This window comes from Prosopis cineraria, unplaced genomic scaffold, assembly GCF_029017545.1.
Source record: "Prosopis cineraria cultivar Desert tree isolate PC_DT_omini unplaced genomic scaffold, ASM2901754v1 PC11, whole genome shotgun sequence".
In the NCBI taxonomy this organism is placed as follows: Eukaryota; Viridiplantae; Streptophyta; class Magnoliopsida; order Fabales; family Fabaceae; genus Prosopis; species Prosopis cineraria.
In genome coordinates this window covers 45,302,978-45,314,908 of record NW_026555342.1, presented here as the reverse complement: position 1 = coordinate 45,314,908, position 11,931 = coordinate 45,302,978, and the positions used below count along the sequence as shown (strand labels likewise).

The following is an 11,931-nucleotide window of genomic DNA, read 5'->3' as shown; positions in this document are numbered from 1 at the left end:
AAGATTAAAATGGGTTTAAATTTTAAAATATGAAAATAAGGGGGTGCAAAGTATAATAAATAAAATGTGCAAATTGTAAAATATAAAAACCTATCCTCCCAAACATGTCATTTTTCCCAAGTGAGGGAGGCATATGCCACTAATTGTAGTTTCTAAATTTCACATGACTTATTTGTAAATAAGTTTATTCTACAGGATCTATACTTAATTTTCTTTTATATCATTTTCCTTTGTAATTTGCATCCGATGGCAGTATAAATAAGTCCTGATGCAATTTTTTTAATTTTTTAAGTTAAAATTTTTAAAAAATTAACTTTAAGTAACAACAACAACAACAATAAGCCTTTATCCCACTAAGTGGGGTCGGCTATATGGATTGTAAGACGTCATTGTGCTCTATTATTTATCAAGCTTTTAGGAATATTATTAATTAAGAGATCGCGTTCAACAACTTCCAAGAGTGTTCTTTTAGGCCTTCCTCTACCTCTCTTAATCGGACTCAAAGTTATATGTTCCACTCTTCTCACTGGTGCCTCCCTTAGTCTTCTTTGTACATGCCCAAACCATCTCAACTGATTTTCTACCATTTTTTCCTCAATAGGTGCCACCATCACTTTTTCGCGTACGTGCTCATTTTGAATTTCATCTTTACGTCTATGTCCGCACATCTATCGTAACATTCTCATTTCTGCTACTCTAACTTTATGCTCTTGCTGTCCCGTTAGAGCCCAACATTCACTACTATATAACATTACCGGTTTGATAGCAATGCGATAAAACTTTCCTTTAAGTTTATTAGACACCTTACGATTGCAAATAACTCCTTTAGCTTTTCTCCAATTAAACCACCCAGCTTGAATTCTATGTGAAATATCTCCACTGATTTCGCCATCATTTTGAATAATGACTCCCAAATATCTAAATTTTTTCACTTGAGGTATAATTTGATCTCCCAATTTTACTTCCAAATTATTATCGAATAGTCCTTTACCAAATTTACAATATAAATATTCTGTCTTATTTCTACTCAAACGAAAACCTTTTGACTCTAATGTCCTCCTCCATAACTCAAGTTTGCAATTAACCTCTTCTCTTGTCTCTGCTATAAGAACTATATCATCCGCGAAGAGCATACATTTTGAAATTTTCCCTTGAATATGTTTCGTCAAAACATTTAAGATTAAGTTGAACAAATAAGGACTCAGAGATGATACCTGATGTAGTCCAATCTTTATAGGAAAATTCCTTGTTTGACCACTAGGCGTTCTTATACTAGTTTTTACCCCCTCATACATATCTTGTATGGCTTTAATATAAGTAATCCGTACTCCCTTTTTTTCCAACGCTTTCCAAAACACTTCTCTTGGTATACGGTCATAAGCTTCTTCCAAATCAATAAAAAATATTTCACATAGAATTCAAGCTGGGTGGTTTAATTAGAAAAAAGCTAAAGGAATTATTTGCAACCGTAAGGTGCCTAATAAACTTAAAGGAAAGTTTATCGCACTGCTATCAGACCGACAATGTTATATAGTAGTGAATGCTGGACTCTAATGGGACAGCAAAAGCATAAAGTTGGAGTAGTAGAGATGAGAATGTTACGATGGATATAAATTAAAATTAAAATTATATTTTATATTTTAGCCTTTAAAAATTTAAACTATACTCCCCCCATTAAAAAATGTAACTCATTTTTTTAGAAATTGGATGTCAAAAAATGTTAGGCCCTTTTAGTGTTACAATGTGTAATTAATGTGCTTTTTTCAAAATTACTTATCATAAATAAATTATTTTATATTTATTTTAAAATAAAATACTCTATTAAATAAGAGTAAATATGAGAAAATGATATTTAATTTGAAGACAATTGATTACTTTATTGGGGGCAATATTCGATTAAAAATACCTTAAATTTTTTGAAATAAAATGTTAGTCATATTTCTTGTATATTCTAAAATAAATTGTGTGGAAAAAATAAATTATTATCTATATTTATATATTCTAATAACTAAAAAAACTTCTATTGTCCTAGAAATAAAAAAAATTAACACCAGTTTCTAAATAAATTAAAAAATACATTACTTTTACTTGTCCTTTTTTAAAAAAATTAATAAAATTTAACTTTTACTCTTCTTTCTCTATTTCTCTTAAATAATGTGAATTAATGCATCGCACGGGTCTAAAATCTAGTTTATATCTAGCATGTTAAAATAAATAGATCATTAATAATTTTTTGTTAAAAAGATAGGTCATTTTTTTGCCAGTTAAAAAAAAATGGGTCATTAATAATCGCGGATAAAAACTTGAGCATATTAATTAGAGTTGTGTAACTTGTTCACGTAATCAGTATCAATGGAACAAACTTCTCTTGAATAAATCATTCTTACGTTACCATTTTTTTTTCATAGATAATTGCTTATTTACATCTAGAGATGTCAAGTGTAATTATGTTTCAATCCCTAAAGAACATGAAGTTAAATTAGGAACAAAAGAAAATGTATTCTCTTTCAAATTATTTTTTGTCCATCCTTTTTCAATAATAAGGCTAACAAAAGCTGGCATACTTTTCCAGACCCCAAATATTTATTCATTCAAAATTGGAAATACACCCTCATGACACAAACAAACAAGTGCAAATTTTGATCTGTCCTATTCTCCTCTCAAACCATAGGGGAAAATAATAAAGGCATGTACTTTTCACAATTAAAAAGTATTTCTAAGGAGCCTATGTATATGACCTATACATATACTACAGCTTCACAAACCAAACTGAAAAAATTAAAAGCATCTGAAGAGGAAAAGGATTTACAGGAAAAAGAAACTAAAGAAGTGAAAACTTCAACTTTTACTGAGGTTCTACCTTTACTGATGGAAAAACGCTCGAGTAGGCAAAATCTTCGTCGACATAAGGATGGTAGATCTTCCCACCACTGACATTGTCATAAGTTTCTGATGTTGATGCTGATTCAGCATTGGGGTTGAAACCAGCAAGTTGGATTATATTCTCAATCTCTTTCACAACTTCAGCCATTGTAGGTCTCTCTTCTGCATGATCTTTGACACACTTCAATGCCAGGTCCACAAACTTCTCTAGACCTTTTGGGTTTCCTTCGTGCTTTATTGTTGGATCAATAATGGCATGAAGGTTGTGAAACTCTTTTGATCTATCCAATACCCTTAGAACCTCTCTCACAATGAATTTTCCTTGCTCTATTGGCTTCCTTGCTGTTACGAGCTCAAGCATTGTAACTCCAAAACTATACACATCGCTCTTTTCTGTTAACTGCTGAGTCATGTAGTATTCAGGATCCATATACCCCTGAAAGAATGAAGAATATAAGTCAGGGTTCACTGTCCCGTTACAAATGCTAGACCGTATAATGGAAAGGAATAGGGTTGCATGCAGAGATGAATCTATCTGCTGCTGAAGCATTACACATACCTGAACATAATAAGCCTTAGCTATAAGTGGGGTAAAAATGTGAAGAAAACAAAGGTAAAGTGACAACTTTGTTGCTTAAATATGCAAATGGAGCAAAGTACTGTGATCGTATAGCAGCATACTGAAAGCTAGTTTTGTGTTCTTTTGAATTTTTTTAGATGGGAAATGGTATGAAATATCAAAGATCCCATTGAAAGTAATGTTACTTTTAAAGAATTATATACAAACCATTGTGCCTTTCACTTGAGTAGTGACATGGCCCCTGTCACTATCATTGAGTTTGGAGAGACCGAAATCAGCAACTTTTGCGTTTAGGTGGTCATCGAGCAGGATATTACTTGATTTTATGTCCCTGTGTATAATTGGTGGATCAGCAAGTTCATGAAGATAGGCTAGCCCTCTGGCTGCTCCTACAGCAACTTTTAGTCTCCTTATCCAGTTCATTCTAATTCCAGATTTTCCTACATATACAAAGTTACAAGGAACATCAAGAAATGCGGCTCCATTCAAGCCAGGGGGAAAATTTGAGGGGGCTTTATCTTTAAACTGGTTGTCCTTAAACTCTAACAATAATTAAAGTAAAATGATAAAGGAAAGATTCAACTATAAATATCCTTTTGAAAGAGATCCCCAAGAAATTCGTGTTTTCTAGCCAAATATGGTAGCTTCCCCTATTAAATAAAAGACAAATAAAAAATACACTTCATGAACTTCAAGAGAACCTATTTACTCAATTGGAGAATTCCATTTACTTCTGTCATATATCGTGGAAAATGTGAGGCAGTAGAAATTTTTTGAACAATAAGCGTCATACTGAAGAAATTTCAGGTACCTGAAAGACTGTCCATGATAGTGCCATTAGGAATATACTCATATACCAGCATTTGTTCACCTTTATCATAACAGAAACCCACAAGACCAACAAGATTCTTGTGATGAACCCTTGAAAGAAGTTCAATCTCAGTTTTGAACTCAACAGCACCCTGCATAGATTCTTGTGAAGCACGCTTGACAGCAACCAGTTCACCAGAGGGAAGAACAGCTTGGTAAACCTTGTATGAATGATGAACAGACCAATCAGATTATGCAGAACAGTCAAAATTCTTTGATGTTTCTAAAGTTAGTGCCAGAAGCAAGATTCTTAGGAGCAAAAATGAGATATAACAAGAATGCTTGTAAATTTACAAAAGGAAAAGGATCAATATAAACCTTTCCATATCCCCCAGCTCCAATAGTATTGGCTTCACAAAAGTTGTTGCTGTATTTCTTGAGCTCCTCAAAAGAAAACCAACGTGCTCCCTTTAGCTGAGGAGCATTGCCACTATTGTTGTTCTGTTCCCAGTTTGCTGCATTTACATTGCATTCGAACAATAAAAGACTGATAGAAAAACATTCCTTACAAGTGAAGAAAATTGAAATAATATCCCAAGCCTGAAACTAAGGAATTATACCGAAAGGATTAAATTCCTTTGCTCTTTTCTTCTGGCGGATTGCAAATATTACTACAAGGATGGATAGTACCAAAACGACAACACCAGAAGCTACAGCACCAGCTATAATCCCCGTATTTGTTTTGCTTGATGAAGGCTCTTCTGATTGACATGAGGATGAAATGACAGTGAGAGGGAAGAACTAGGAAGGAAAAATAACAGTTAAAAGTCCATAACTTCTATCAATGACAGCCAAGCCTTAAAAATTAAAATAAGTTGTTGATGCTTCCTAAAGTTACCATTCATGCTACCAAAATTCAAAACCCGATGCTGCCAATATTTCAACAATGTTTTAAATTTATTCCTACTTTGGATAAAAAAATCACTTTCATAGCATTAGAAAAATGTGATAGTGATTTTAGGCAGCATAAGTAATGACTTTAAGAAACATCAGTAATAGCTTATTTCTATGGTCATTGACGAGAATTTTAATTTGTAAAGCTCTTACCTGTCATTAATAAAAGTTATTACTCTTTAACTATCATTTTCCCAAATAAGAACATCATAAAGAGTAGAAAGAGAGTTCAGTATTCTTAGGAGGCATTTGGCATACAGTGATCTACACCTGGCCAAATGCCTCCTTAGTTTTTTAAAGTGAACATTGAATCACCTGCGTAGAATTCATAGCTATCATTACTGGAAAAATAGTAAGGGCTGAAAAATTCTGGAGGTTTATAGATCTGGTTGGCTAGCACGAAAGAAACGCTTGAAACTCCAGTTCTATTGAAACGGTCACTTTGAGATGGGAAGACTTGTAGGTCCAAGCTAAAATAACTAGTAGCAGTGTCGGTGACTGGGTTGCTCAGAGAAACTGAATCCACTGGCAGGTATAGGGACTGGAAAGTACTCAACAGGCCATTCTCAAGATCTTTAAAATAACTTGTGTTTCTTATGTTTGAGAAACCGACAGCTCTAGAAGTCAGAACTCCTGTATAGGGAATTGCACATATGCATTTTGGGCTGGAAACCATGTTAGAACTACAAGGAAGAGCTGTACAACTATTTGGTTGTGTTGAATATGTGCTAGTAGATTGTGACTTGCTGCAGTATTTTTTTGAATCAGCTCCTGTTTCCAGACAAATGGAGTTGCCAGCTAGTCTGCAAAAACATAAGATAACTTTGTTAGAGAAGAGAAACTCAAAACCTATTTTATTTAATTATTATAGAACTGGATAGTTGTGAACTTTGCTAAAGTTAAAATTATTCTCCTGAAGCAATTTTAAGGATGCACTCCCCCATAATGCAGCCAAGAGAAATAACACAAAGTTGTTAAGGAGATATTCTTTCTCTGCTTACCAAATGAGTTAATTTCCTTTGGTCAAAAGGTAATAGTTTGAGTCTCAGCCCCCAGGGTAACATTGACATGAAAATAGTAATAAAAATCTGATAAAATTAGGTCTCAAGGAAAGAAGCTTACATGATATCAAAATTGATTTGTTGATTTTCCTGAGCAAAGTCAGTTATCATATTATTCTCCAAATCAATAAGCTCCAAATTGGGGCTGGAGTTGCCAACATCCAAGGTACCATTGAGCTGATTATTCTTCATTTTCCTGTTTCCACATCTCAAAACAATCAGTTTGTGACCCTAATGTTTTCATGCACTTGAGGACAAATTAGCCGCATATGAACATGCCAAATTCTATATGTACTTTGATAGGAATACTTACACAGCCTCTATGCTAGACTGCTTAAATAAGGAGTTAGGTATTTCCCCTTGCAGTCCTGTGTCTTCCAATGATCTGCCACACACAACATCTGGTTCAAAAGATGGATTGGGAGAAACAGTGGTCGTGTTTGGAGGAAGGAGATAATGAGAACTTACAATGTAGTTAAATATGGCAAATTTGAAGCCCATGAAGGTATACCGGAAGAATTAAAAGAGTTGTTGCTCAAATCCCTGCAGATAATTTGACATTTAAATAACATTGCATAAATATAAGCCTATAATTTTCATGTGAAGTAATTTCATTGATCTAATTAAGATGCAAAAAATTTAGTTTCCTCTCAGTTATAGGATAAATCTTTTGCCCAACGTAATCATTATTTTACTACTTACACAGAGGCGAGATCATTTAATCCAGTAAGATCAGGCAAAGAGCCAGTTAGCTTATTGTTGCCTAAATTCCTGCAAAAAAAAATATAGTCAAGATCTTCTCTCAGTAACAAGATTCTTAATTAAAAAAAAAAAATAGAAAACCCCTTAAGATAGTTATGAAATTAATTTTGGCACAATTCTTCTGCATTCTTACAGATCAGTGAGTTTTGTGAGATCGCTGATACTTGGCACTTCTCCACTCATTTGATTGTGATCATAGCGTCTGTGGCCAAGAGAAAACATTCAATAAAGAATATGTCACGAGGATTTCAGAGGTTATCGATAATAATAGCTGTGACCAGGTACTCACATCACCATCAATGTCTTCACTGATCCCATAGTGTCTGGAATGCTTCCATTTAGCTTATTGTTGTCTAGAAGCCTGACCAAAAAAACATATGAAATGATTCTCCATCCATTGTGCAATTTTGTTTTCGCTTAAAATAATTGTGAGGGTACTCCAAGATGCTCCGGTCCAGAAAATCGTGGGATGTATGGATCCCTACATCCAACACTACCAAAAAAAAAAAAGGCATAGACTTCCTAGTTTTAATGAAACTTACAGGTGTTTCAGTATCATATTTGAGCTGAAAAGCTTATCTTGAACATGCCCTGAGAGGCGGTTGTTTCCAAAATGGCTGCACAAGATGAACAAAGACCCATTAGGTCATTCTATTGAACCAGAAAAAATGCAGCCATGTGAGTACAAAATATCATGAAATCAAACTTAGAGAGTAGGCGTACAAGTGCTCTGCTTTGTGTAGCATGTCGAGACCAGGTCCTTCTTCATCAGAGATAGGGATAGGTCCTTCAATCTGGTTGTCTGCAATATCTAGCCAATTAACATTGGATAGATTGCCAAACGAACGTGGAATATTCCCACTGAACCGATTAAGATTAAGAGCTCTGAATGAAGATCAACAAGTCATACATAAATTACGAGGTATTAGCCTCAAGAAAGATCAGGGCATCTAAAAGGGATGTTATATTTCAAGTATCACCCTCTTGGAAAATCCCTTGAATGTATTAGCGACATTTGCACATAACTTGAGATAAGCCACATTGTTCACGGTTTATGGATATTGATTTTGATTTTGCAATTGAGAATCAATCAAGATCATATTTAGTTAAAGAACCAAAAATCCACACAACACAACATGATTATTCAATATTTCAATTCAATCTAAATTTTTAAAATTTTATATAAAAAAAATGAATTACCATGATGCGTGGTCATTTGATCCTTATAGATAGATATCACTATGATTCAGTTTTATTTGTATTCTTAAGACTTGTATGAGGCCCACGACTTAGAATATCAATTCCTAAAAAGTTGAAAAGATCTAAATTTATTTTAAAAATATATCTTATTCTTTTCTCTTGTGTGTGTGTACGTGTAGAACTTCTTAAGAAAGTAGCGGCACCAGCAACATTGTTAAGATGGAATCCTCACAAAAAGGTCAGCTGATTAAGAGCTCCTGTTGATTCAGGAATAGGACCAGAGAAATCACAACCAACCAGTGACCTGGAAAACAATAAGAAAAGCAACAGATTATCAGTGAATGAAAAGAGGGGGAAAATATATCAATCAGCTGGAACTCCATGAAAAACGTTATGCTATACTATGAATGATTTACTTGTAGGTACTAAACGTCATCCTTACAGGGTTTTTAATTTTCTCAAATTCCCAATTTCATCTGGAATTCTTCCACTCATGCCTTTGTTGTAGGAGAGATCCCTAAATTAAAAAAAAAAAAAAAGGTATATAATATAATCAATTGACAGCTGCATTCATAATGGAGGTATTGATGGAATCCAGTCTGAATCAATATATATATAAATATATATAAGACTGGATTTTCAGCTTTCGCATGTAAACGTAGGAAAGATGACCCAGTGGAAAATGCATGCATGTACAGAGTTCTGATTTATTAGCTGTCTCACTCTTTTTCAAGGTAGAAAACTTACAGAGTCTCTAATTCAGATAATGTCCCAATATCTGCGGTCAAGCTTCCCTTAATGTTCATGCTTAACAATTTTCTGAAGAAATGAGGAGGGGAGTTTAGAATTTAATAAATAAATAGAATAGAATTAAAAAAATGTTAACGACTCCATAATGGTAACAAAAAGAAATTAAGAGCTAACATTGACGTCACTCTTGAATTGGTGCATTCGATTCCTTCCCAACTAGCAGCACAAGGATCTGTGCCCACCCAACTTGGTGGCTTGTTTTCCCAAAATTCAGTGAGAGATAATAAAGCAGTAACTGCAGAGAAACAAAGTGAATAAAATATATATATATATATATCCAGAAATGAATGTTCACTTTGTTATTCGAAGGATAAAAGAATAGAATTCACTAGAGTTTGATGTTTAAAATTACAAGATTTTTAAGTGAGAATGTGACTTTTAGCAGTCCAGTTACATTAGCCAACTTTTGGGGTATAAATATGAGGTTCATGTCAGAAGATTAAAGATCACAAGGATTCACTTTCCTAAAGATTAACTATAATATTGCAGTTTCTCAGATTAAAGTTTACTGCCAAATTAAAGAAGAATGTTTTTGAATGGGATGATTAAGAAACTTAGGCCTAGTCTAATCATTGGTATGTACTACTGTGGCTAGAAAAACGGCATAATCATAGATATAAACATCTTGTGTTTATTTTTGTAAGTGATTAATTTGATTTGATTTTTCATTCAAGCAGTTTACAGACTTCGTTTCCTTTGTTTCCTTCCTTTCGCTTTCCAGATCATATAGTCTTAGATTCTCCAACATATTTAGTACTGTTATTATAAACTTTATTATTCTCAACAGAAACCAGAGAGGATTGAATTAAGATCTAACAACGGAAATATATTTCAATAGTTTGGAAAATGAAATGAACTTACAGTCTTGATTGGATGCTGGTACATTCTGTGCTGCTACGAGCAGAACTTGGAAGATAAGCAAAAGTAGAAGAATCACTATACTTCGTTTGCCCATTACTCGAAGTTCTTGAATTAAGACCAGAAGCTTCAGATGAAAGATAATATCACAGGATTTGAACTAGCTTTGGCATACAACAAATCTGAATCAATCATAGACCCTTCACCCCCTTGTGAATTCAAGGAGGCTAACAAATACAATTTACCAAGTCAATAAATTGCATTTCATATTCAAATTTCTAATAGGTCCGAATAACGGTGGTGGGTTTGACTTCATATAAAATATCTTAAACCATGCCCACTTGACAGCGAAGCGTAGGCAATTTGAAAGAACATTAAATACTTTTCAAATAGAGTGTCCCAGCCTTTCGCGTCACATGGTGAAACATTCAAAAGAAGAGAGCTTTACGGTAACACGATGAGTTTCGGAATATTTAAGCTTGCTTGGAAGAAAGAATTATGGTGGGGCCATTTCATCGCCAACCCACAATATTTAAATCGAAAGACAGGAGAGTTTGAGCCAGGCCTGTTCATTGAGGACATATCTTTATTTTTTGCTTCCATTTTTCATACTACATCCCTCATATCTTGATTTTTTGCTTCCATTTTTCATACTACATCCCTCACATATATCATCTCTTGTTTCAATTTTTATTGATATAAATTTTTATAAACTATTGTTTGTTACTCCCTCTAATACTGTTAGTAAGGGAGACATAGAATAATTTTTGTTGCAATTTATAAGCTACGTTATTGATTTTTTTATTACAAATTTCTTTATTTATTTCTTTTTTTTAAGAATTTCTTTATTTATTTCAATTAAATATTGGTGCAAAAAATATGTTATTAAAGTATGTAGATTTGATAAGGTTGAAATTAAAAAATTATTAAATATTTAATGAGTTTTAAAAAAAAAATTATTTGAATGAAACATGATTATAAAAAAAACAAGATAGTGAAAAAAATACGTGGAGGTAATATGAGAAGTGAGGGTAAAATAGACAAATGATTGATTTGAGGATGTAAAATTCATGTCTCCATCAAAGGAAGATACTCCCATCCCTACTAATTATAGGTCACTTAGAAGCTTTTCAATTACCCATTTCTTCACTTTATTTGTTTATTTTTCTTTTTTTACCACATGAAGAAACTGTCTTATGCTTTATTATTTTTTATAAGTAAAATTAAAAAAATCAATAAACCTTTATCAAATTTTCTTTAAATTCCTACCATAAAGTGAAAATTTATTTTCATGAGACAAACTCGATTCTTTCACATGATAAAAATTAATTACAAGAGTATTATAGTTCATTTTTTAAAATTGCAGACATAAATATTTTATTTAATTAATTTTTTAAACTGTGTAAATTAATTAAAGTGTCTTACATTTGAATACGAATGGATTTTTTTTTTTTTTGCAAAATCTATAAAACAATTACTTCCTCTCTTCTAATTTATAAGATATTTTTGACAAAATTACACATACTAACAAAGTTAATTAAATATAGCTTACAATCTTAAAATTTTTTTTTAGATTCTCAAAAATAAAATTCATTAATAAGAGAGTTATTTAAAAACTTCATTAATAAGAGAGAGGGGGAAGAGATTTTTTTTTTTTTGATACATGGAAAGAAATTTGTTAAAGAGTGAAATACTGAGGGATAATATTAAAATAGTTATCATTAATTAAATTTTACTTTTATTAAAATATCTTATATTTTGAGATGTTAAATCACCTTCAAAAATGTCTTATAAATCAAGATAGATAGAATATTTTTTTTTCAAAAAATGCCTTGGCATTAATAAGTATATTTATGGTGGCGAGAGGCATTAAAAAAGATCGGAAAGATTGGGTTACAATTTATTTGTGAATAATTAATTAATGAGTGGGAGGAATATTAAAATGATGAGGTAATTTTAAGAATAACGACTAAATTTAATCAATTTTTTTTATATTAGTAAATCAGTTAAAAA

At 32.5% G+C, this 11,931-nt stretch overlaps 1 protein-coding gene across 2 annotated transcripts; it reads right to left on the bottom strand.

Moving 5' to 3' along the window:
* Window positions 1–2,546: 2,546 nt before the first annotated feature.
* On the bottom strand, window positions 2,547–10,157 carry LOC129284853 (leucine-rich repeat receptor protein kinase HPCA1-like). Of its 2 annotated transcripts, XM_054920343.1 has the most exons (19): window positions 9,922–10,157; window positions 9,175–9,295; window positions 8,998–9,069; window positions 8,693–8,767; window positions 8,483–8,554; window positions 7,774–7,935; window positions 7,593–7,667; window positions 7,340–7,411; window positions 7,184–7,252; window positions 6,991–7,059; window positions 6,757–6,831; window positions 6,602–6,673; window positions 6,350–6,484; window positions 5,543–6,030; window positions 4,894–5,034; window positions 4,652–4,788; window positions 4,275–4,494; window positions 3,671–3,903; window positions 2,547–3,319 (listed from the first exon to the last, which is right to left on the bottom strand). In XM_054920343.1, exons 1-19 carry the CDS (start codon window positions 10,013–10,015, stop codon window positions 2,846–2,848), a joined length of 2,856 nt encoding a protein of 951 aa, XP_054776318.1. In that variant the 5' UTR covers window positions 10,016–10,157; the 3' UTR covers window positions 2,547–2,845. The 2 variants fall into 2 exon arrangements, with proteins under 2 accessions (XP_054776318.1, XP_054776319.1); XM_054920344.1 differs by lacking the exon at window positions 8,693–8,767.
* Between the last annotated feature and the right edge of the window lie 1,774 nt (window positions 10,158–11,931).